The following is a 26158-nucleotide window of genomic DNA, read 5'->3' on the forward strand; positions in this document are numbered from 1 at the left end:
TTCTCTTGAACGCGGATCTTTCTGTAAAGTTGTTAGAACCCTCACAGGACACTCATATCTTACCAAATCATATAAGGTACCTGAACCAATTAAGGCCACGTTAAGGTTTAAAGGGGCATTGCAAGAAAAATATTAATCCAACCCTTGTAGAAAATATTGGGGAACAATTAGTGCTTCATATATGTTGATCCTACATCAAAAAAAGTATAATTTTTTGTTTGTTTTGTGGATTTTTTTTGTTTTTTTAAAAACACTGCAATTGGTCTTATTGGGTAACCCAGGCACTTTTAAAGGCCACGTGCAGAAATTGATAAATAGGAGCTATTACAATAAAAAAACAATTTTTTGTTGATAACATTTTTATTTAACCAAGAAACTTACTAAATTTCGCAATCGTAACAAACAAACTTGGTTTTATTATCCCTGCATAACCCGACACATTCCTCATGGACGTATCGGCAACACAACACACAAAGTCGCATGTCTAACACCCTATCTTCCTTACAAATAAAGCAGTACCAACTCTCCGTTGATGGCTTTTTACTTTTTAAAGCTTTATTTTTATTCTTAACTTTGGAAGTTGAAGGAGTTAAATTTTCTCTGTTACTCGTCGAAGGTACCGCAAAACTAGTGGAAGGTTCGGCAAAACTAGAGGAAGGTTTGTTAAATAAATCTCTGACAACAACTTGAGCAGCTGAATTAATTGCTTTGCGTCGTTTAGTGACTGGAATTTTTAATTCAGGTGTTGGAAACAATTCCTTCATACTCTCCCTCGATTCATTCAAAATTGAGTCTTGATTTTCATTCCTAGTTTCAGGTTCAATTGCATCAGTAGTTTTATTACCGTTACAATCCAAAGATATTTTCTTCTTCAGAACCAAATTAATGAGTGGTTCATTATCAGAATCACTATCGGATCCTTCTTCTGATTCTGAAGAGCTTAACGTTACTTCGTTACGAGGATTTATTTGTGGATCTTCCATTCCATCTTCATTATTAGCTGCAGGAGATGCACGATAGGACAATCTACTAGGAGCAAATGCAATTTCTGGTATGGAATTAGGGTTGTATGGAAATATTCCAGTGGCTTCAAAAGCCGACTGTAAATTTTTCACAGACATAGCTTTTGGGTAAATTTCGCTGAGTATCTTACCAAACCGAGTTCTTGTTATTTTTCTATCAGGAAAAGTTGTCCAATACAGTAATACTTCTTCGTCCCAATAATGTTCAAAGCTGCGAAAAACGCATTTATCAAGTGGTTGTAACTCGTGTGTGGTGTTGCTAGGCAGACACAAAAGAGTTATTCCCAATGCATCTGCGGTTTCAAAAACAGAAATATCCAGGTGAGAGGCTGCTCCATCCATTATCAGCAAAACGTCTCCTTCGGGCTTAAATTTAGCGAAGTGCTGTAGCCACTTACAAAAAACACTTGTGGTCATGCTCCCCTTAGGTGTCATTTCAATAACAGTCCCAGGAGCCATATTTTCTTTCCATTCGTCCTTGCACCTTTTTCCTTTAAATAAGACCATTGGGGGTATGGCTTGACCAACTGCGCTGCCACAAGCGACCACAGTCACGTTTTCGGCATGCTCCGTTGCAATTATGTGAACCCTCCTTTCACCTTTTCTGGCAAGGACCTTTTGCTGATGGTGTAGGGTCAATCTGCAACCCTTTTCATCCATGTTAAATATCAAGTGCGGCTTGTCAATAAAGTTTTTTTCAGTCATTATCTGTTTTAGTTTAGTAAAATAGTCATTTACAATGGTTTTGTTCATTTTTTGGGCCCTAGCGGGATTAAGAAGCTGAGCTTTACGCTCGGTGATTTCTGGGTGCCTGGCAAAAAATAATTTTATCCATCTTCTGCCAGCCATTTCCTTTTCTCGATTAAAACAGTGTCTAATATTTCTAGTGTTTGCAAATGTATACACCGACTTTCGAATGATTTTGTTTGTCAAAGGTACTCCGATATTGCCTAACCTTATAATACGTTGACACAACTCATTTTCTTGTTCTACGGTTAGTATTGAGGATCTCCCCAATTTCTTAACGAAACTTCCAGTTGTGACATGGTTTCGAAGGGTTCGTCTCGGAATATCATAGCGCTTAGCCGCTGTCAGGACAGGCATTCCCTGATTTATACTCGCAAGAGCTCTCCTCAACTGCTGCTCGGACCATTTTGCTCTTTGTGTGGGTGGCATGTTCTGAGAATAGAGAAGAAAATAGGTAAGAACCTAATAAGGCCACATAGTTCCTAACAAGGCCACTCAGGTGGCTTTATTAGGAACGCATAACCTTAAAACAACAAACCCTCGTAACTCCTTTAAAGTTGAAAATAACAAAAAACCCAAATTACTACCATTAAGCTAACTTACCTTGGTAACTCCTTATGTAAAAGAAAAGTTATAAAAACAATTTCAATATAAAATCACAAACAACATATACAAGAATCCCGTTAACGAAAACGGCTACAAACCACGATGTGCTGTAACTCCATCTGTTGGCGATTTTTTGAAACCACCCATAGACTAAAGTTATAGAGCGCATGGGTATATATTATTGTTAGTCACAATTTTTACGTTAGGTTTGTTTTCTGTCGCTAGGGGGCGTATGGCCTTATAGTAGCACTGGCCTTAATTGGGTAAAGTACTTATCAGAAATGAACCCCCTGCATTTTTTATTTGAAGTTTTGAAAGAACTCGATCTCCTGGGTACAATGATATGCCACACTTGATACTTTTTTTTTGTTTTAGGTACCTTAACAATAACAAAACTCTTTAATTATTATTTAAAATAATTTCAAGTCCCGCTCTGATTTTTTAAATTATTTAATCTGATTATATTCATCGCAACAATATGGATCAGCGCTAATTAACATTGAATTGAGCCAATTGAAAAATTCAAATAAATAATACCCAGGTCAGCAAAAAAAATATTATTTATAACTTTTTTTATTGTGATTTTGAAATCTCAGTGTACGATCTAATAATATGCATAATATTAATCGTAGTTATTATAAATAAATTCAACTTCTACAAACTAGTTTCTAAAACTAGTAATGCTCTATATGTTCGAAAAGGTTACCACCGTCCCTAATGCACAAATGTATTTTACGTTCAATCTTATTTATAGCTCTTTGAACATAGCTCCAAACCAAACCAAACAAGAAACTCTGTAAAATACACGAAAATGGGACACCCTGTATTTAATAGAAGATTTGTGCTTCGCGGCCGGCAATATCCACGGAACATCAAAATAAGTAAACAAAAAACGTGTTCTTTCCCCTTCGCCTTCTTGCCAACAAAAGAGCGCAAAAACTTCGACAAGAAACTACATTCCGCGCCACAACCGCGCGCCGTTGCCACATCATCAGCGCTCCGATCCATTTCTGAGGCGGTTTCCCCGAGGATTCGCGGCTAACTTCGCATCTGTGGTCTACGGAAGGGGCGGGGGTGCAGAAGATGGTGTTGGAAACGGTGTCGGGAGTGGGGAAAAGGGGTGGAAGTCTACACAACAAACGATGTTGGCGCCTCCGCCCGCATTCCTGACGTGTAAGGGAGAATAGAGAGAGAGCACAGTGGTTGCAGTTGTGGTAAATGGGCCAAGGACGTGGATAAATAACATTATAGAGTGAGTAGAACATACAAAACTAGTTCCAGTTAGTTATTTTTTTATAAATGCAATTTTAAGTGAGCTAGATAGACCAGTGAGGTATCCTTTGATGCCAAGTACGGCAATCGCAAAACATTTTCTGATGCACGTCATCAATCATATCGAAATTGACACAAAAGCCTATAAACCTGACTAAATGAAATTTTGGCAAAAATATTTAAATTTGTTGTATAATAGTGATGGGTTCTTATTTAACTATCTGTTATTTTATAACAATTATTTAGAAATAACATAACGCAACCGTTACTACTTCTAAAAAATAACAGATATAAAATAACGACAAGTATAGAGATCGGCCGCTCGTGAAACGAAAAACGAAGTCGGAAAGGAAATTGTAGAAAGAAACAAGCTCTATAACATAGGATACAACATTTTAATCAACAGTGCTTTCCATAAAATCAATAAAATGCAAAATATACGAATTAATATACATGTACTGATTTCTTTCGAAAATCGACAACTATGAAACTATGAACCCTTCTCGGACACAAACGGTACATTGTGAGACAGGAAATTGTAGAGTGAAATAAGCCCTATAACATAGGATACAACATTTTAATGAACAGTACTTTCCATAAAATCAATAAAATGAAAAATATACGAAATAATATACATGTACTTATTTCTTTCGAAAATCGACAACTATGAAACTATGAACCCTTCCCGGACACAAACGGTACATTGCCATTGTGAGACAGGAAATTGTAGAGAGAAACAAGCCCTATAACATAGGATACAATATTTTAATGAACAGTGCTTTCCATAAAATCTATAAAATAAAAATATACGAAATAATATAAAAATAAAAGTATCTTTTGTTGACATCCGGTCAATCAATAATATTCCCAAATGGTCGATATATTGATGATGTTACCAGTATTACTCATAAAGCAATACTAGATACTGTTATATTAATCAATTAAGGCCGCGTAAACAAACTAACTCCATTATAATAAAATTAAATAATAAACATATCGTAATTATATTTCTGCAGATTGGGTAAAAGTTTTGTTATTAAATTTCTACTCTACGTATTATAAATGCGTGGTCAAATATTAATCTTGTAGAATATATGTTATGAACATAAAAGAAAATGTAATTGATGAAATATCATCGTAACAACAGCTATTTTAGAAACGTCTAGGTTTACTTATTTCACTGAGATTTATGGAAAAAAAATCCTTTGCCTCGGGTACAGATACCGCCACGTTTTGGAAGTAGCTCAAAACGAAACAAAATTGAACGAGGTAACAGGAAAGCCAAAAAAGATCCACCCACGCCCGCCCCACGAGTAGTTTTCAGGCGGTTTTAAGAATAGAGAGTAGGTCGAGACAAACCGAAGTGGGTCAAGACAACTGGAAATAAACCAAAATGCGACAAAGTTGCGTGACGAAACGCGACCTTGACCTGCTTCGAAGAGTTCGCCGCATAGTGTAGAGGCTGTTTAAAATTTTTGAATTTAATCTCTCAATATTATTTATTATACCTTATATAATTAATTAATATTTTATTATAATATTAATTATTATAAATATATATATATATATATATATATATATATATATATATATATATATATATATATATATATATATATATATATATATATATATATACATATATATATATATATATAAGTAAAACAACTTTGTCTCCGTCCTCCCACAATCGTTCCCAGTGTGCTAAATAATGCACGCGGGAGAGTAGATTGGAGAACTAATGAAAAAAGTGGCGGTAAAATGAGAAGGTGGCTGATGCTGCGGTGCCGAGATCGTACACTTGGAGTCATAGCTTGGAGTGCTCCGACTTCGGGAGTGGGGGTGCTCTCGGTTTGGGGGGAAGACGCGTGGGAGTAGAAGCGAGAGAGAAAGTAATTGCCGTTGTGTCGTTCGTTTTAATTTTGCCTTAACACGTCTCTATGGAGATATAATGAAATGTGACGGGGCGGTGTTAGAGACTTCATGAATTTTGCGTTTAATAATATGCCAGCTAGGTGGTTGGAAAATTCGCACATTTCCTCAAATATTTATAAACCTCTACTGCTACTATATTAAATAATAAATTGATAGGTTTAATTAATAATTAAATCAAAAGAACTGCGTAATAATAAAATTAACTGAACGGCACGAAAAAACGGACACTTAAGTTTTCATATACACATCGGGACAGGTCAACTCTGTGTATAGGATTTTAACGTGTAAGACAGTGATGTAGGCAGCTTAATGGCAAATCAAATGTATTAAAAAGAGAAAAAAGTTGGGTGGGTATGGGTGGGAACATTTCTTCTGAGCGGTATAATCGTTTCAAAAAAATGTGGCATCTAGGGTTGGATCTGGATTTTCAACAATTAGTTACTCATTTTACTACAACTGTAATAGATTACATTTAGCTTAAATATATTATCTTCATTTCAGTAGTATACATGAACATTTTTAACATAGTTTATTTTATTCTAATTTCTTTAAGACTACGATAATATACTGGTCGGCAAGAGAAAATTTTCGGTCGTTTATTTTAGTCATCATTTACCTACATGTCTAGAAGTGAATCGCTATGGCAATCTTGTAAGTCGGGGAGAGAAAATTATTACCTATCCACTTAATCCGGAGCTCAACTTCATACGCTTGGGAAAATTCTTGCTCTTTTCTCTTTGTTCATTTATACAATCACAGAGTCTATAGACTCTGTGCACGACAATCGGCACCCAAAGCCGTGTGTACATTATCGGTTATATCATTAAATAAACTAACCAAAAAATATGCTGTATTACGTAGTAAATGGTGCAAATTCTATTGTCGACCATTCTAATCAGTATTAAATAATAATGGAGTGAGCCAGTGTGAAGTGAGACATTAAATGATTGATCTTTTGTTGAATTACGTGGTATAACTTAACACAATGATGAATCGTTTAATGTTTCATATGCACCTCCATAATTATTTAATCTGTAATCATACTGATTACATTGTTCAACAACAGAATTTGCGCTTTTAGTACGTTTTGGAATTAATAGATTATCTGTCTTATTATGCAACTAAGGATGTACGTGTCTACGTAATAGTGCATCAGCATCTCTCTCAATATATCGTATTGTACTGAACACGTTGACACACGAGAATCAGCAACCAAAGCCGTGTGTACGCTTCATTAAATAAACTAACCAAAAAATATGCTCTATTACTTAGTTACGTACATCCTCAGTTACATAATAGGACCGATAATCAATTAATTACATAATGTTGTAAATATCAAAATTCTATTGTCGACCGATCCGGATTAAGTGGATAGGTAATAAACTTCTCATTTTTCTCCCGTATTTTATAGTCTTTTCTCTTTCAGTATATCGTATTGTACTGAACAAACGTTGACTTTATTCTTCATACACACGACAATCGGCATACAAAGCCGTACGTTGTACGTTTTATTAAATAAATTAACCTTTTTGTTTATTTATTGGTTCGTTTATGCTTTATTTAATGATTGATATTATTTTGTCAAGTTATACCACCAAGTGCTATAAACTAGTACAAAATTAAAAAACTTAATTTTAAGTAAAGTTCTTTGAAATATATCTGTATTACTATTATGAATGAAAACTCTTATCCATTTTTAATTTGGAATTATATTAATTGCCATGTGTCATGTTTTTATTATTATTGTCAATTTTCTGCGGATAGCTGATAAATTAATCTATTGTCAATTCAATATGATTATATTATGATGTTCAAATACCATTTTGTTATTCATAAAAACGGCCTTTTTATTACTTCTCTGTCATACTGATCCATCAATAAATATTTCTTACGTGTTGCAGCAGACCAGCAAAATTTATTAATTTTATGGTCCTTTATATTTACTCATCCCTGATTCCATCCAATTATGGCCGCTGATGAAGCGGGAGGTAGACGTTCGCTTTCGGTCATAGGCGTACTGAAAACTAAAATTTCTTATCCTCGTATTCAGAATTATAAATAGCAATAAAAAGGATAAAGATAAGTAAAACTTTATACTGATAAGTTTGCTGTACCAATATTAAAAAAATTGGTAGTAGGAAATATTATTTCATAATATTATGACATGATAATGTTATAATGTAATACTATAAAGTAAAGTAAAAGATTTGAAGTTAACATCTCCTTTTTGCTGCCAGGGCTAATTTGGACGGGGCCTACTTTGTTTACGCGGAATCCGAACAGCGGTCCTCGGTCAATGACCGAGCAAGTGTCTAAATCGACTCTTACTCACGAGATATCCGATCTCATCCGGCCTTGAACCGGCGTGAATGAGCAGTGTGTGTCAAAATATTTTACACTTTTGCCTTTATTGGACAACAGCACGATACAGAGTTTCGAACTGGTCACCCGTCTATCCACTAGTATCGCCTTACGTCGCTTAACTTCGGTGTTCTAATGGGAACCGGTGTTTCGACGTAGCTGGACCGTTGGTTGCCCGTAATACTATAGCTACAACCGTTATAACACTAGTTATACCACCCCGCATAAATTCAGTATTATTATAAATAAGTAATTTATTTCACACCCCTTAAAGTGTAGCACAATTAGAATCATAAAAACGATGCCACTTAACAGTTACATAATGTTTATAATGTTAATTTTAAAGGTCGTTTTACATAAAAATTGTTTATCTGTTTTTATTTATGATACAAAAACCCGCTTGATCATAAAACTTTTGATCATGTCGATGAGTTTTTTTATATTGAGTATGTATGGGGCTTAAGAAGCAGCGTGGTGAAGGCGTTCCACTGTTTGCATCTTAAACATTGTCAGCTATCATAAAAAGATTATTATTAAAATTCTAATAAATTAAATTTTACAGAATTCATAAGCAAAACTTTTAAACTAAAATTCGCTGTAATACTAAATCTAAATGAAAATAAAATATTAGTACGCCTATGACTCAAGAGTTTGGTTTGGTTTGGTGGCGACACGTGCGAAGAGATATGCATGGCTTCCACATTGTTCAACATACCGCGTCTCAAAAGTGGTTCACACCTATAACTTTTTTATTTTTTAGATAAAAAAAATAGGATTAGGTATGTTAGTATATGACATAAATTAGGATTGATTGACGTATTCAATTATTTTCGGTCACTTCCTGTTTCACTACCAAGTCTGTGGTCCAACCAAACCAAACAAAATCAATCTAAACCAAATTATTCGTAAAAAATGTTTTTCAAAATATGCTAATGAGCCTCCCTTGTTCCATTTGATAAAAAATGAGATATGATTAAAAATACGAGACATGAAATACATTGCAAGACATGAAATACATTAGACGATCAAAACTATTTTTCCAAGGCTCCTTGATTAAAAATTAGTGTTTTAGCACAGTTATGGCACTAGTGATGGGTTGTTATTTAACTATCTGTTATTTTATAACAATTATTTAGAAATAACATAACGCAACCGTTACTGCTTTAAAAAAATAACAGATATAAAATAACGACACGCAGAGATCGAGTGTTCGTGAAACGAAGTCGGCGCTCTGCACCGCCACGAAGTTCGATGCTACTCGAAGCAATTCCAAAAAACAACTAGTATGGATGGAAAACCTATTATTTCGACAACCATCGATACTGGCGGCGAGATACAACGGACAACGGAGTGGGGTATGAGGCTACGGCGCGGCGCGTCGTGTTGGGCTGACAACAGCTTAAAAATAATAGGATATAAAAGAAGCAGCTTTTTTGAAACAGTTGCGGGCATAACGCCTGGCTGTCGAGATAACAGGAGTGGGAAAGGAGCGCTGCTGCATCGGTCGATTGTCGATGGAGGCTCGCAACGGGTTGGAGAATAACGCATCAGTTGTTTTAGCTATGTTGTTTTTTACCTGTTACGAGCATAACAGAACGGCGTTCGAGATAATCGGAGGTTTGAAACAGGTTGGAGAATAACGCATCAGTTGTTTTAGATACATATTGTTTTTCAACCTGTTACGAGCATAACGGGCGGAGGTCGAGATATTATGGCGCTGTATGTTTCAATACTTTGTTAAGTTTCAATATTTAAGTATTTATTTATTCTGAAAAATTTTCAGAATAATATTTTAAGATTTTTTAAAAATGTATACAGGGTGTTTTGAAAAATCTGGTCATTGATTAATCACGATCCTGCTTAAAGCCCTTGACGTAAAAAGCTGATTTTTGGAAAACGGATTGACTTTAGGGTGTAGAGGTGCGATAAGAAGGGTTTTTCGAAACTCAAATTCTAAGGGGGTGAAACCACCCTCAAATATTAGAATATTTTTTATTTAAAAACTGGTGAGTTTTTCGAAAAAACTCTTAAACACGTATATTTTATTTTGTTGTTTTACATATTTTGAGATTTTTACAAAATATATACAGGGTGTTTCATAAAATATGACCACTGAGTAATCACTATTCTGCTTAAACTGCTTGACGTTTAAAGCTGATTTTTGGTAAACAGATTGACTGTGGGGTGTAGAGGTGCGATAAGGAGGGGTTTCTCGAATCTCAAATTCCAAGAGGGTGAAAACGCCCCTCAAAACATGAAATACATTAGACGATCAAAACTATTTTTCCAACGCTCCTTGATTAAAAATTAGTGTTTTAGCACAGCTATGATGGCACTCTAGATTGAAATTTAAAATACGATTTTTTATAAAGCAAAAATGTCAAAAGTTAACATATTATATGTCATTCTATTCAGAGTGTCATTTTCTATCGAATAAATTAGAAATATACCGAGGGTGCCATTTAAAAATCAAAAGTTGTAGTCATTTCCGGTGAAACAGGAAATGAACAAAAACAATTGAATATGTCAATCGGTCCTAATTTATGTCATGTACTAACATACCAAATCTTGTTTTTTTAACTGAAAAAATAAAAAAGTTGTAAGGGTGAGCCACTTTCGAGACGCACCCGGTATTTTGTTCTAGTGGGCCGATTTTGTTAATTTTTTAAGGAATTTATAGCTATTTTTTTTTTGTTTTTTGGGGTCCTTATCAATTAAAAATTAAATTTATCATCTGTCTGTTATACCAGGGAAAACAAAATGTGAATATTTTGGCGAAAGTTGGAAACTTCTTGAGGACGTTTAACAAAAATAAAAAAATTAAAAAATATTTTATTATTACGGTGTATTTTTCTCCACAGGTTGTTTTTTTATTCATCTCCATATATTTATTTGTATTGTATGAGTCGATATGCTTTTGGACCCAATCAATACATTGACTCTCTGTTAATGAAAAGTCATATTATTATTGTTTGTTGATAGTTATGATCAGCAACTATACATATGTATGATTAGCAAATGCAAGACCAAGACTCACATGGTCGTGGTCTAAGTTGATCTAACTTGGTCTAAGTAATTATTAATGATTATAATGAATCATACAGTTATTATATTTAAAACGTTTTGTTCTTTAAGAGATTATTTTAATTAACATCAGTTCAGCTGGATACAAAAAATAATCATCAAATCAATGTATGTATTTTTCAGCCGGGCTATAGTCGAGAAAAGCACAAAGCCGTACACCTGCTTTATGTGCGAATGTTCTGTTCAAACTCCTTGGCCTGACAAGCTTTAATAGTCCAAGAAAATAAGCCTTCGAATTTTTGATATAATTTACTTTGAAAGATCCAAAGACGAATCCAGAAAGATTTTTTAAATTCATCCCAGAGAAGGGGTGAAATAAATAAATAAAATTATTTTTTCGAAATTTTGGAGAAACGGTAAGAACTAGAAAAAAAGTTGAAATAAAATTGGATGGAGCGTCAAATTCTACGCAGAAATGATCTCGATACTTTTTTGCTGAGATCAAAATTAACCGAGATAGGGTGGCTAGAATCTAGGGGATGATAGTAGAAATTTAAACAATTTAAGATGCTGAAAAAATCATATATTTAACATTTTAATTCAATTTGCTTGAAATATTATACATTTTAATTAAGATTTTTTTAAATTCACCCTGAGAAGGGGTGAAAAATATAAATGAAGTATTTTTTTCAAAATTTCAGAAAGTATTTTTTTCAAAATTTTTATGTAAAATTGGACGATCTACAACTTTTATTTGAACTTTTTTTACAAAAAATTCGTATTTGAAGGCCTAATTTCTTGGACTATAAACAGAAAATTCGCACATAAAGCAGCTGCGCAGCTTTGTGCTTTTCCCAAAAAATAAATATGATTTCGATGCAACTTAAATGTATCGAGTCTTTTTAGATTTTTTTTTCACTGAAACTTACCTGTTAAATTGCTGGGCAGCACCACCGGTTTCCCCAGTTCACCGGGCAATTCTTGTGGCGGTGCCAGGACTAAGTCTTCCTCGTCCTCCTGTCTTGCAGGAGATTCGGGCTCTTCTTGCTCCTGTTTAAATGGCATAACAGGACCAGCATCTGCGTCAGGAAGCTCAGGTCGACCGGGAAGATTGATTCGATTGTCTAGCTGGAAAATAACGATACAGATTTAGAAAAGATTGTTAATTGTTAGTGCACTATATGAGCGCATATTTGGAGTGAAACTAAAAATTGTAAAACTAATAAATAATTTGATTGATTTTCAGAAAATTTGAATTGAAATGACAGTCTGTCCGTCCGTTAGTCTGTCCAGACGGACAGACTATTTTGTAGCGTTTAAAGGCAGTTTTCTATTGTAGGAATTCTGCTCTCCCGGTAGGAGTTAAAATACCTCTGATAAATGTTGAGGTTGTTTTGGTTTGGTTTGGAGAAAAGGGAAAGAGAAAGAGAAAGGGAAAGGGAAAGGGAAAGGGAAAGGGAAAGGGAAAGGGAAAGGAAAAGGGAAAGGAAAGGGAAAAGGGAAAGGAAAGGAAAGGGAAAGGGAAAGGGAAAGGGAAAGGGAAAGGGAAAGGGAAAGGAAAAGGAAAGGGAAGGGGGAAAGGGAAAGGGAAAGGGAAAGGGAAAGGAAAGGGAAAGGAAAAGGAAAGGGAAAGGAAAGGGAAAGGAAAGGAAAGGAAAGGGAAAGGGAAAGGGAAAGGGGAAAGGGAAAGGAAAGGGAAAGGGAAAGGGAAAGGAAGGAAAGGAAAGGGAAAGGGAAAGGGAAAGGAAAGGAAAGAAAGGGAAAGGGAAAGGGAAAGGGAAAGGAAAGGGAAAGGAAAGGGAAAGGGAAAAGGAAAGGGAAAGGGAAAGGAAAAGGGAAAGGGAAAGGGAAAGGAAAGGGAAAAGGAAAGGGAAAGGGAAAGGAAAGGGAAAGGGAAAGGGAAAGGGAAAGGGAAAGGGAAGAGCAAAAAAAAAAAGAAAAAGAAAAAGAGAAAAAAAAATCATAATTTAATTAAAGAGAGAGAGAAAAAAAGATTTGAGTCACAATATTTCATTAAGAAAACTACCGGCCTAGCCGAGCTATTTTTAAGAAATTGTTTCATAATTTAATTGATGAATGGAACAAAATTAGGATTTTTTAAAATTTAAAGTAGGTACTTCTGAATTTCCTTGATACTTTTTTAGATAAGACATAAGTATTTTTTAAATAAATGGCATTTCTCAATTAATGTCTGTGTTTTTGAAGAAGGCATGCTTTAGAATTATTTAATCAAATAAATCAATGATATTACAGTTTAGAAATCAATGAATTGCATTAGTCTTTTACAAAAAAAATTTTAGGCAATTATTGCAAAATTAGGCTTTATTACTTTTTTATAAGACATAAGTATTTAGATAATAATTATTGACATTTCTCAATTTTGATCTATGTAATTTATGAAGAATGTTTTATTTTAATTAGTAATCGAGCAAAAATAATACAGCAATATTAGTTAGAAATTAATAAATTAATTATTAACCTCAATATTTCATAATAACTTTCTAATCACATTGAAATCCGATCAAGTAATATTGCTAGTGATCGGTACTAAAGTGATTACATAGGTACCTACCCAGTTCTTCAAATACTTTAGTTCTATTAATAACATGTTATTAATAATTACTGATTATATCTTTAAGAATACTAATCAAAAAACAAATAAGAGATATCCTGTAAATTATACTTGAAACTCTTAAAAATTATTTTAAATCTAGTTGAAAAAATTATTTTTTTCATGACACGTTGAAATATATCTCGAAATTTTAACTTTTTTAAGATTCAATTTTTTTTAATGCTGCTTAACGTACCTACTAAGAAATAAATAAAAGAATAAGAGAATAGTTCAACAAAATTTAAAAATAAATAAATAATACGATACCTATTGTTTAAGTATGTATGCTCCAAATAAATATTATAAATATTTTGTTTTATTAAGTATAAAAGTTTTGAACACCCTGTATATTTCAATATAAAAATAAATATTGAATAACTATTAATGAAATCCTACCAATGTATAATTTAAATAAATTAAACACCTGCTGGCTAGATTAATTAGCGACTAATAATTTAAATAATAAAACAATAATATTGCCAGCATTAAAGTAAAAAAAAACATACTTTACAAGATATTGTGAAATTCTATAGTTAATATTTTTACTTAGAAATATTATTAGTTTAGATAGAGATATTTATCCTTGAAATTGTATTGTAATAATATTATATTCTAATAAAATTTCACTTTACAACATCATTTAATTGCAAAACTATTAGAAAACAATAGTTTTGTTAAAATACGATAAAATTAAAATTAAATATGTAAAAGCTAGAGAATTTTAAAATAATTGAATAAATACACGATTTTCTATCGTATAAGATAAACTTTGTATATAAAGTTACTAGCGTGTACCAGCGTCTTCGTTCGTTTCGAATTAATCATTTGTAATGGTGATGATAAAGCAAAGCAAGAATTTCCATTAACATACAAACTGGATAAAATTTTCTCACATTTATGTCAGCTAATGAAAAACAATTAAAAAAAACACATTTTTTAATAAAACGTTTACATGAATTTCTCTATCAATAAATTTCATAGACTTGGTTATCAAACCGTGTTCCCGTCGATTACTTAAATACCTACAAATTTTCTAAAAAAAATAAAAATTAACACATTTTGTAAACACAACAAAATAATATTAACTAAACAAAACTAAAAAACGTTATTTTTACTGCATCACAAGCAAATAAAAATTAATACGTAGCCAAGAGTCATAAATCAGGATTTCTCTGGGGGGTGCCGAGTGGTACCTAGTTACGCCTATAAATATCAGGCTATACAGGGTAAATTACAATTTAGGCAGCTGTTATTGAAATTTACGGTTTATTCATCATTTTCACAAAATGTGAAATACGTCAAAAACTTTACATTTTAGACATATATTATGCTTCTTTAATGAAACTCACCTTTATTTTTTTTTCTAGAATCCGAAATTCAATTAATATACCGGGTGCGTCTCAAAAGTGGCTCACCCCTATAACTTTTATTATTTTTTCAGTAAAAAAACAAGATTTGGTATGTTGTATGATTGATTGACGTATTCAATTGTTTTCGGTCACTTCCTGTTTTACCAGAAATGGATACAACTTTTGATTTTTAAATGACACCCTCAGTATATTTCTGCTTTATTCGACAGAAAATAACACTCTGAATAGAATGACATATCATATGTCAACTTTTGATATTTTCGCATATGGCTTATTTGAAATTATAACTTGCGGTTCGTAACGAAAATTTTACTCGAAATACCAAGTGTGTGGTATCAAATTATTCGTAGAAAAATGCCTTTTCCAAATATACTAATGAGCCACCCTCGTTCCATTTGAAAAAATTGAGATATGATTAAAAATACGATTTGAGCATTTTCTAACTGGCCAGGACAAGACCCTAAAAACATTAGACCCTCCAATCTTTTTTTCCAAGGCACCTTGATTAAAAATTAGTGTTTTTAACACAGTCATGGGACTCTAGAATGAAATTCAAAATACAATTTTTTATTAAGCGATAATGTCAAAAATTGACATATGATATGTCATTCTGTTCAGAATGTCATTTTCTATCGAATAAAGTAAAAAATACCGACGGTGTCATTTAAAAATCAAAATTATTTAAAATCTTATTTCTTGTTCGTTTAAGAACAAACACATATACGAGGGTGGTCCTGAAAAGTTTCCGACCTAACAAAGATACAAGACATTTTTTCTGAATATTTTATTTTATTTTTCAACATAGTCCTCTTGTAACTCTACACACTTTTCCCGGCGATGCTCCCATCACTGTAACCCGTCCAAATAGTACTCGGCGTTTTTCTTTGCAAAATAGTGGTTCACGAAGGTGATTGCCTCTTCATTTGACGAAAATCTCTGTCCTCCGAGCGCAATTTTTAAATGAGGGAACAAAAAGAAGTCGCTAGAGGCTAGATCTGGTGAGTAAGGCGGATGGTCAAGCAGTTCAAACCGTAATTCGTGGATTTTCGCCATGGCAACCGCTGAGGTGTGAGACGGTGCGTTATCTTGGTGAAACAGGATTTTCTTTTTCTGTAAATGAGGCCGTTTTCCGTAAGTTCTGCTTTTAGCTTGTCAAGTAATGATGCGTAGTATGCTCCTGTGATGGTTTTTCCTTTTTGAAGATAATCAATTAAAATAACTCCATGACTATCCCAAAAAACTGTCGCCATCACTTTCCCAGTCGAAATAACAGCTTTTGCTTTTTTTGGAGCCGGTTCTCCCTTTGCCGTCCACTGTTTGGACTGTATTTTTGTTTCTGGTGTATAGTGGTGTATCCAAGTTTCATCTACAGTAATTAATCGACGCCAAAACTCGGATTTATTGCGCCTAAACTGCGCTAACATAGCGTTGGAAATGTTCATACGAACACGCTTTTGGTCTAACGTGAGCAAACGCGGCACCCAACGCGCGGACAGCTTTCTCATGCCTAAATCTTGATTTAATATGTGACAAACACGTTCTTTTGATATGTTCATAACCTCTGTTATCTCTTTCACTTTAATTCGGTGGTCGTCAAGCACCATTTGGTGAACTTTGGCGATGCTATCGTCGGTAGTTGCAGTTTTTGGACGTCCCGAACGTTCATCGTCTTCCAAGCTCTTATGGCCACGTTTAAATTCAGCTGCCCAAAATTTCACTGTGGTAAATGATGGTGCAGAGTCCCCATACACAGAATCCAACTCATGTTAAATTTGTGTAGACGTATTGCCTTTCAAAACCAGATATTTAATGACAGCTCGATACTCCATTTTGTCCATTTTCACAAAAACACTGACATCAACTCACTCAAACGACTGTTACATAACAACTGCGCATCCAAAATGGCTGAAACTTTGGTGAATAGCTGTCAACCTTTGAATAAGAAGACTAAGGAAGGAGCATAATGCTATCCATGTATTCATGCATGGTGGGCGGAAAAATAACTCTAGGGTGGGGATTCTTGACAGTTCTGTTTGACGATTCATTTGACACATTTGAATTTGATTTGAAATTTTGTGGATTTGTCAGTCTTTACGGAGCTTATTTTATGTTATTTATTATTTATTCTACTACTGATAGTTGTATAAAGATGGAAATTGTTGTATGATAAGATGGAAATTGTGGCAGCACTTAAATTAACAGTGACACTATCGCGATTTATCGAAAAAGACTCTAAAATAGTTGGTTGTGTAGCGTGCGGTAGATCTCGGCAAAAATTGAGTGAATTAATGCAACAACTTTTCGCTAGTAAGTGACTATATAATATACATACGTGCAGTAAACTGATCATTTATGAAATTCACTTAAATTAACTAAATTATATATTTTTCTTGCATTTTAGCTTTTATTTATTACTTGTCAAAGATTAGATGTCAAAGAATTTAGATATGTTAATTTGACTTACCTGCTTCAGTAGCGTATCGGATGTTTGTGTTAATAAATACTTATTATAACTTATCTCTTTTTATTAGAATTATATATTTTTATAACAATTTTAATAACTACCAACATTTATTCACAACGTAAAATAAAACAACAAATTATTGAGTCTACCCCACGTCTACCCTACATCATAGTTTTACATTTTTTAAATAAAATTAGAACGACACTGATAAACCGGAATTTAAGTCGGCCATATTTGAGGCCCATCGCGGTGTACCTAAGATTTTTGATATGCTCCTTCCTTAGTCATATTATTCAAAGCTGTCAACAGATGAACAATGAAAATTCACTAGCTTTGATCTACGAGTGCTGGCATCTTCACGTTGAGGTCGAAAACTTTTCAGACCATCCTCGTATACTTTATGATGCGAAAATAATAATTCGCAGAAGTAACAGTGCCTAAAGCCATGAAGCTCAAATAACAACTATAAATAGTTATTAACGGTATTAAGTGTTAATTACTTCGCACATACAGCACTGGTAGACAGTAAAATTTCATGAATCGAAGATGTTTCAGAGAATGCAGGGTATTAAATTTACACTTAACCATAAAAAATAGAAATAAAAATAGTTCATAAAATTTACCACAGCTAATAAAAATAGATATTAAAATTGCATAGAATTGCAACTGAAGGGGAATCCATACATGCAGAAAAGATTTCAACTTAATAAAGGAATTACTTAAAAAGAAATATTATACCTTTTTTACAAGAAAATAATATTATCAATCGGCCTTAATCCAAGTCTAATAGCAACCTTTAAAACTGTATAATGTCATTAACTTGCCAAAGTGTTAAATAAGCACTCATTGATTTCACATCAAAAATTACAAAAAAGTTCCAAGACATATGGGTGCAGGTTACCTCTTGTGTTTTTTTGATAAAACTCACCGATTGGAAATTAAAAAATAAAATGTAAAGCATTACATGTCAGGACAAAAAACATTTTTAGATTAAGAATCTAGTGATAATAACGATAATAATAATCATCTAGATAATAACGTATTGCAGTAGAGTCATGTCAAATAAAATAATATTAGGAACATCCTAAAAGTAACAGCGGCCGACTAGATTTTTCCTAAAAAATTACAGCAGCCCACTAGATTCTTTATCAGAAAATGTTTTTTGTCCTGACATGTAATGCTTTACATTTTATTTTTTAATTTCAAATCGGTGAGTTTTATCAAAAAAATACAAGAGATAAAAAAGTTTCTAAACAAACTAAACTACCCAAATTAATTTTTTTGCATGTGTTTGATAAGACTTTTCTTTAAATTTCGTTAACAAGAATGATAGGGGTAGTTTATTTCAACCCCTTTCACTCATTTTAAAAAAGTGAAAAAATTACCAGAAAGTGTGTTTTCATAACAGTAATGCTTAAGTATATAGTTTTAAAGATACATAATGTTAAAACTTTAAGATAATTACAAAATACTTATTATTTATTTTTTTTACACGAGAAATTTACCACAAGACATGGCATATGTTTCTTGAAACACTCTGTATAAACGTGGCCTAAGATTTTCAAAAACAATTTTTCAATTTGAAGAAGATATTATATTGACTGTCTTCTAAACCTAAATTTGTTTCAAGTACTTATAGATAAGATAGTACTAAAAATGTTTTGTAATACTTTAGCCTATTATTTTTTTAATATAATGAAAAGAACAATTGCTTTTTTACTTTGTGTTGTAATAATATTCAATATATCTAATTACGATATCAATTACTTTAATAAGTTATGAAATCATAATCAGCTTTAAATCATATTTATCCAACAGCCACTACTTATACAGACATTACTGTAAAATATAAAATAAATAATAACACACGCGTGAGTTTTTGAAGTTATAACAAACTAGTGTGTTATAACTTCAAATCCACACCATTTTATAGAAATTATTAAGCTTCATTCATAAATTACTAATTGAATTACTTATTTAAATGAACATTAACATTAAATGAAAATAATTTTTTTTGTAGATTCAGAAATTGTAAAACCTTGTATGCCTCCAGATGCTGTCCCTCCACCGCTTGAAATAGGCTCTGTCATTACAACGGCTCGTTCTGGAACACTTACAGCACCTTGCATCTTTTTCGCAATCTCTATTTTATTCTTGATGGACTCTTCGATATATCCTTCCGCAACCATTGCAGATCGCCATCCTCAGTGTCTTTTTAACGTTGTCATGTTCACTCCTGCATTTGCCGGTAATGTAGCGGATGATCTTCTCATACAATGGCCAGCGTATTGCTCAGGATGTTGTAGGCCCAAGTACTTGCGGAAGGTCTTCCTGAATCATTTTTCTTTAAAATCTGACTTGCTGGTTGATAATTCACTGCTTTATCGTTAAAAAATCGCGATTTATCTAAATGACGTGTTAATGTCAGTGCTATTTATTATTTACGAAAAAACAAAACGCACATCTATATTCATAGATAAAAGAAAATAATCTTCTATTAAGATAGATATGAAACTTAATAGTAAAATTTTGGGTCAAAGCGCCCCTCCGTGTTCTTAGTAGAGACTACGTTTAACCCAGCGCCTTCGCCTTTTCTGCTGTAAATATTTTTTATGTTTATATTTGATTTCAAAGGATTTAGTTTTAAAGTTACACTGATATATTAGTATATCAGAGTAACTTTAATAAAACATAAGAATATATATATTTTACAGTTTATTAAATATAAATTTTGACTACAAGGTAGAAAGTAAATCACAATATTTGATAAAACTTATAAGTATACCATTTTTACAGTTAATAAATAATAAAACTATTTCTGACTATGATATTTAAAATTTAGAAAGATAGAATATTAAAAAACATACCGGAATTTGCAGACGCAGGCCCAAATTCAATAAAAACCAAAATTTTTCCTGCGAAAATCGGGCTTTTTTTCACAGAAAAGGTATTTTTTGATTTATCAACAATCATTGTCAAGTTGACAATATACAGGGTGTTTTCTAATTAGTCTAAAAAATTGTGGTGTGATTCCTCATGTGTTCTTAAAACAATTTTTATATAACCATTGGGTCTAAAGTACTTCCTTTCTGATCTACAGGGTGTTAAAAATTTAAAAAAATCGATATTTTGCTTAAAATAAATGGTACACTACTGCTTTTTAAAGAAAATATATTTTTTTCTTGACTGGCCATCCTTTTTCAACAAAATTGATCTTTTGAGTTTTTCTTGTTCATCTAACGGTTGCCGAGAAAAAAATAAATATATTTATTAAGAGCCCGCCTTAAGCCGTTTTCTAATGATTTTTTATTTTTTAGATTAATTAGGAAACACCCTGTATATGCATATCACAGGCAACCAAATAAACTAGTAACCTCTAAAAATTATTTTTCCTACCACTAGCGACATACCGTGTTTTTAGTGAGTACTAAATTATTTTATCAAAATTTCACCATATAAGTTTCCAGGCACTGTCTATATTGCATAGTAACCCAACTAGCACACTTATTTTATAATTTTTAACTTTCGGTACTATTCTGTTTTATAATTACTTTATTACTTCTCTTCAAAAACCATTTTGTTGTATTAAAATTGCAAGTGAAATATTTTAGTTTTTAAAATGATTTTGCTTTATAAGTTAGTCGTAAGAACGTTCTTAAAGCAAAAATACGGAACAGTCTTACAATAAATTTTAATTCTGTTTTATAAACGTTTATAGAATGTATTTTATACGACATTTTACCTTACCGAACAAATTTGTTTTATAATAAATTTGTACCGCTGTTACTCGACACTAGGTCATTCGTTTGCGAACATATATAAAATTGTCTTATTAAAGTCATGCGAGATATTTATAAAATTATTTTATAAAAGTTTTCTTTCTGATATTATGGCCGACAACAGCATATTTTACTCAGATATACCTTTAAAAAATGGTTATATAATTAATACAAACACTCTCATAATAAAAACCTAATGGAATAATTATAAAACAAAAAAATTCTGATGACACAAAAGCATTTGATAATACATTTACAAAACGTATAGACATTTTTGCACGCCATTACTTTCTACTTTGATCTTGTCATAATATACTACAGGTTTATCATGTCAAAATCTCAAATTATTAAAAATAATAAAAAAACATAAAAGAAGTGGTGCGTTTTACAGAAGGGCAAAAAAGTGTTACCAGAATATCCTAGCTACCGAAGTTCGTGAAACAGTTGATCTCTCTGTAAAGGAAAAAGACTCAAGTGAACAAAACGTTTTCTCTTCAATTGCTGATGAACGAAGTAGTTCCACTGAAAATGATGCTTTTATTAACGAGGTTCAGAAGAGAGATCTCCAAGCAGAAATAAGCCAACTGGCAAATAGAGCTAGATGAATTACGTGAGGATGAGGAACATTCTGAGGATATAGTCAATGCAGAAAAGAACACAAAGCTTGTAAACAATATTAGAACGTGGGCTGTGTCTTTTAATGTACTACATGTGGCGCTAAAGGCTTTATTTAAAAATATAATATAAATGATCGCTTTCCTAATATGCTTCCCCAAGACCCTAGCTTTCCGTTAAAATATCCTAAATAGAATAATAATGAGGTTAGGTTTCTGAAACAGATATGTTGCACTAAACACAAATTAGTTCTGTTGTTGCCGCATCTACGACATATTTATATAACGGTTGCAACCGGAGCAATTAATCAACATAGATACTAACCGTTTTGTTAATGTTTTATAAGTGTTTTATATAAAACAATTAATTTGAATATGCGTCATATGGGCGACTATTTACTCTTGGGCTTATGCGCCACCTGGAGGGACGCGGACGTATGAAAACGAAAGCAAACACCTATTGAGAAATATTAGAGCCGGAGTTAGGTAAATTTCTTTTACCCTTGACCACTATGTATATGTAAAATAGACAAAAACACAGGATATTAAGATGCAGTAAATTACGTACATACACGGTGTCCCATATAAGAATGCACAGTGTCTCATAAACCAGAAGAGTTACAAAGATGATTAAATTAGAGAAAAGTTGCGCCTTGCTGAATCCTGCAATATGATGTTTCAAAATTTTTAAAATTCCGAATATTTGGGAAACACCGAATTTTCCCGATTTCAATCTTATTTTCTTCTCATTTTATTTGAAAAGATATGCGACAATGCAAATTTCACATTCCCATTGCTACTTTTCCTGCTCTACAAGTTGTCGATGTTATTAGATTTTCAATCTGACGTTTTGTTTTTTTCTTAGCAACCATCAAGATTTGTTTCTTAGCAACCGTTCAAAATAGACCTATCAACCCTTATATCATTGAATTCGTCTCAATGAGCTCTATCGATATTCATCAAAATATACAGGGTTTTCTTCACATGAGTATGCGCACATAGTGCACACACAATTTCTTTTATTAAACTTAAACAGACTTATTCCAACTCTAACTTTGCCACGCAGGATTATAAAAGCTAGCTATTATTCTACTAGTTTCAATATTTCTTTTTTGTTATGCAAATCAGTTAATAAACGAAAGAAAGTGCTTTGGCATGTGAGTAAAAATGCGTCAATAATCGAAAACACGAAACGAAATATGCTGATTATCGGTAGAAAGCCACTCGACACAATTTCGCCAAGGCTGGAGTTAATCGCGCGACCTGATGATTACGAACCAACGATAAAAACAGGTTTCTAGGTAAACCGATAATCGCTTTAAGTACTACTGATTTTTTCAATCCATTTATTTATTACGTTCATTATTTTTACATTTACTCTACAGTAAAAGCCAGTGTTTCTACAAGATTGTTTCAAGACTTTTTTTTATCAGAATATGAGCAATTGAACCACACATTCTTTTTTAAATATACAGGGTGATTTAAATTTTAATTTAATAATAATAATTTTTTTTTTTTACATAATTAATTAATTTTTTTTTACACTAAAAGTAAAACAAATTTCTATAAGCTTTGTGCATTTCTGTTGATTTCTACAAATTCCGATCGCAGCTCTTCAACGGCAGAAATCAGAAATTATCAGTACGTATTCCACGCCCCCGTCATGTTGATTACATTAAAATAATATTGAAATCGTGGTTTTGTCATAATATTTAAGTATTTTAGTTTTTTGCTAGTGCAGTTATTGATACTATAAAACACTCAGGTACGAAGTTTCTGTGATGGTTCGGGTAGTAAAAAAAAATGAAAAAGAATTTGAACTAGGCGTCGCGTCGTGTTGTGACAATTTCAAATGTTGTGGCAACACTGCCTTTACCACTGACACTAGCTCGTGTATCATGGCATTGAATTTTTACTCTCAAAGCGCGTAAAGAAGTTTCACTTCAAAAAATTGATAAGACCCACTAGATTTTTTTTATACAGGGTGTTTCAAAACAAATGCGAAAAACTTCAGGGGGTGATTCCTTGTTCAAAATAAAGGGTAGTTTGCTTCATAAACGTTGGGTCAAAAGTCAACCATTAGGGAGATATCGCGGTACAAAGATGGCGGAAAAATAATGTTCTTATTTTTTATCTTGAAAACGAAAAGAGATGGTTTTCAACATCTTTTTTTAGAGAAAAAAAAACTCATAAACGTGTTCCAGTGGTCGAAATATACCACCCCTAAAAATGTTTGCACTTATCTAAGACTCATCCTGTATAGAGAGAGAGAGAGAGAGAGAGAGAGAAAGAGAAAGAGAAAGAGAAAGAGAAAGAGAAAGAGAAAGAGAAAGAGAAAGAGAAAGAGAAAGAGAAAGAGAAAGAGAAAGAGAAAGAGAAAGAGAAAGAGAAAGAGAAAGAGAAAGAGAAAGAGAAAGAGAAAGAGAAAGAGAAAGAGAAAGAGAAAGAGAAAGAGAAAGAGAAAGAGAAAGAGAAAGAGAAAGAGAAAGAGAAAGAGAAAGAGAAAGAGAAAAAAGGGAAAGGGAAAAAAAGATGTTGATGCTGTCTAAGAATTCCATAACTTTATTAATCTTCGAAATGTTAAATGGCGCGAAAATATTCTCATAGGTAGCAGCACAGAATATCTAGCTACGCAATTTTACTAGCAGCACAGAATATCTAGCTTGCGTAGCTAGATATTCTGTGGTAGCAGCATTAAAGAATCTAGATCTATGGGAGGCAACAGGTAAGCATTCAAAAAGAATGTGTCTCATTTACATTAAATTATTGCATAAGGTGCATTTCGGAGGGGGTCCATTTCTGATAATACAGGGTGGCCCATCGAAAACGTTCCGGAAGGCATAACGGCCAGAGTATATTTTTTTCAAAAAATCCAAAAACACCTCAATTTTGTTTGTGAGGGGGACAACTTTTGCCCCAAAAATGATTGCAAAATCTTCAACCCTCTAAGCGGGGGTGCCATCCCCCAACTTTTTTCAAATGGGAAGGGGGATCAAGTGGCGCCGCAATGAAAAGAGCTTTCTATTCTCTATATTTCCCCGCTTCGTTTTTGAAAATCGGTCGAGTCATTGAGAGGATATGAGAATATGAAGGATTGAAATTTGAAAAGTTTATTTAAACATTTATCAGAGTAAATGATAAGGATAAGTTCCTTTGACCAATTTGCTGTTTTTTCTTATTATTTCTAGATGTTTACGCTTTTTGTCACTTGCTACAAGGTTGAACAATCAGGTGTGGTAGTTGCTAGATAGCTGTTCTGTGACTTGTGCGTAGAAGTTCTTCTCAATATCGTTAAACTGACCTACAATAGGATTTCCAAAAATACCAGCCCACACGTTCAATTTCTGAGGGTTTTGTATGTGCATCTCGTGAAAAACCCTAGGGTTGTCCTCAGCCCAGTACCGACAGTTGTGCCGATTAAATATACCGTTCAAAAAGAAAGTACACTCATCCCAAAAACACAAATTAAATAGGAAATTATTATCATTCGCCACTCGTTCACTCATAGATTCACAAAATTGCAAGCGACGATCAAAATCGTCTTCTTTGAGTTCTCGTACCAACTGAATTTTGTACAGGTGTTTTTTTAATATCCTTTGGACACTTGTACGATTCACGCCAGTCTCATTGGCTAATTTTCTTTTACTCAGCGTACTGTCCATGGCAACTTGGCCTAATACGAATACCTCCATAGCTCCATTTACTACAGGATTTCTGATGATTTCTCGTGACTACAGGATTTTCCCTCAGCCTCTTTTTATTCATAACGGAACCAGTTTCGCGAAATTTTGCTACTAACTCGTGAACAATTCAGTTTTAAAGGTGTTTGTCAGGATGGCGTTCATTAAATATCCGCGCAACCCGATTGCCACATTCATTATTTTTAAAATAAAGTTCGATTATTTCTACTTTTTCTGCAAGTGAGTACACCATAATTGTTAAAAAGTTTAACGATATTGAGAAGAACTTCAATGCATAAGTCACAGAACAGTTATCTAGCAACTACCGCACCTGATCGTTCAACCCTGTGGCAAGTAAAAAAATTTGTAAACATCTAGAAATAATAAAAGAAAACAGCAAATTGCTCGAAGGAATTTATCCTTATCATTTACTCTGATAAATCTTTGAATAAACTTTTCAAATTTCAATCCTTCATATTTTCTCAATGACTCGACCCATTTTCAAAAACGAAGCGGGAAAGTATAGAGAATAGAAAGCCCTTTTCATTGCAGTACCACTTGACCCCCCTTCCCATTTAAAAAAAATTGGGGGATGACACCCCCGCTTAAAGGGTTGAAGATTTTGCAATCATTTTTGAGGCAAAAGTTGTCCCCTTCACAAACAAAATTGACG

At 33.0% G+C, this 26158-nt stretch overlaps 1 protein-coding gene across 1 annotated transcript in view; it reads right to left on the reverse strand.

The window, feature by feature from the left end:
• The window catches only part of LOC115878243 (putative polypeptide N-acetylgalactosaminyltransferase 9), a gene marked incomplete in the record, with an annotated part of 411764 nt that overhangs the window by 298444 nt on the left and 87162 nt on the right, over positions 1-26158 (reverse strand). Inside the window, 1 exon segment of the mRNA XM_030894670.1 lies at positions 11897-12095. Coding sequence (XP_030750530.1) covers positions 11897-12095 — 199 coding nt within the window.

This window comes from Sitophilus oryzae, unplaced genomic scaffold (genome assembly GCF_002938485.1).
Source record: "Sitophilus oryzae breed Bouriz unplaced genomic scaffold, Soryzae_2.0 scaffold_1502_pilon_pilon, whole genome shotgun sequence".
NCBI classification, from domain to species: domain Eukaryota; kingdom Metazoa; phylum Arthropoda; class Insecta; order Coleoptera; family Curculionidae; genus Sitophilus; species Sitophilus oryzae.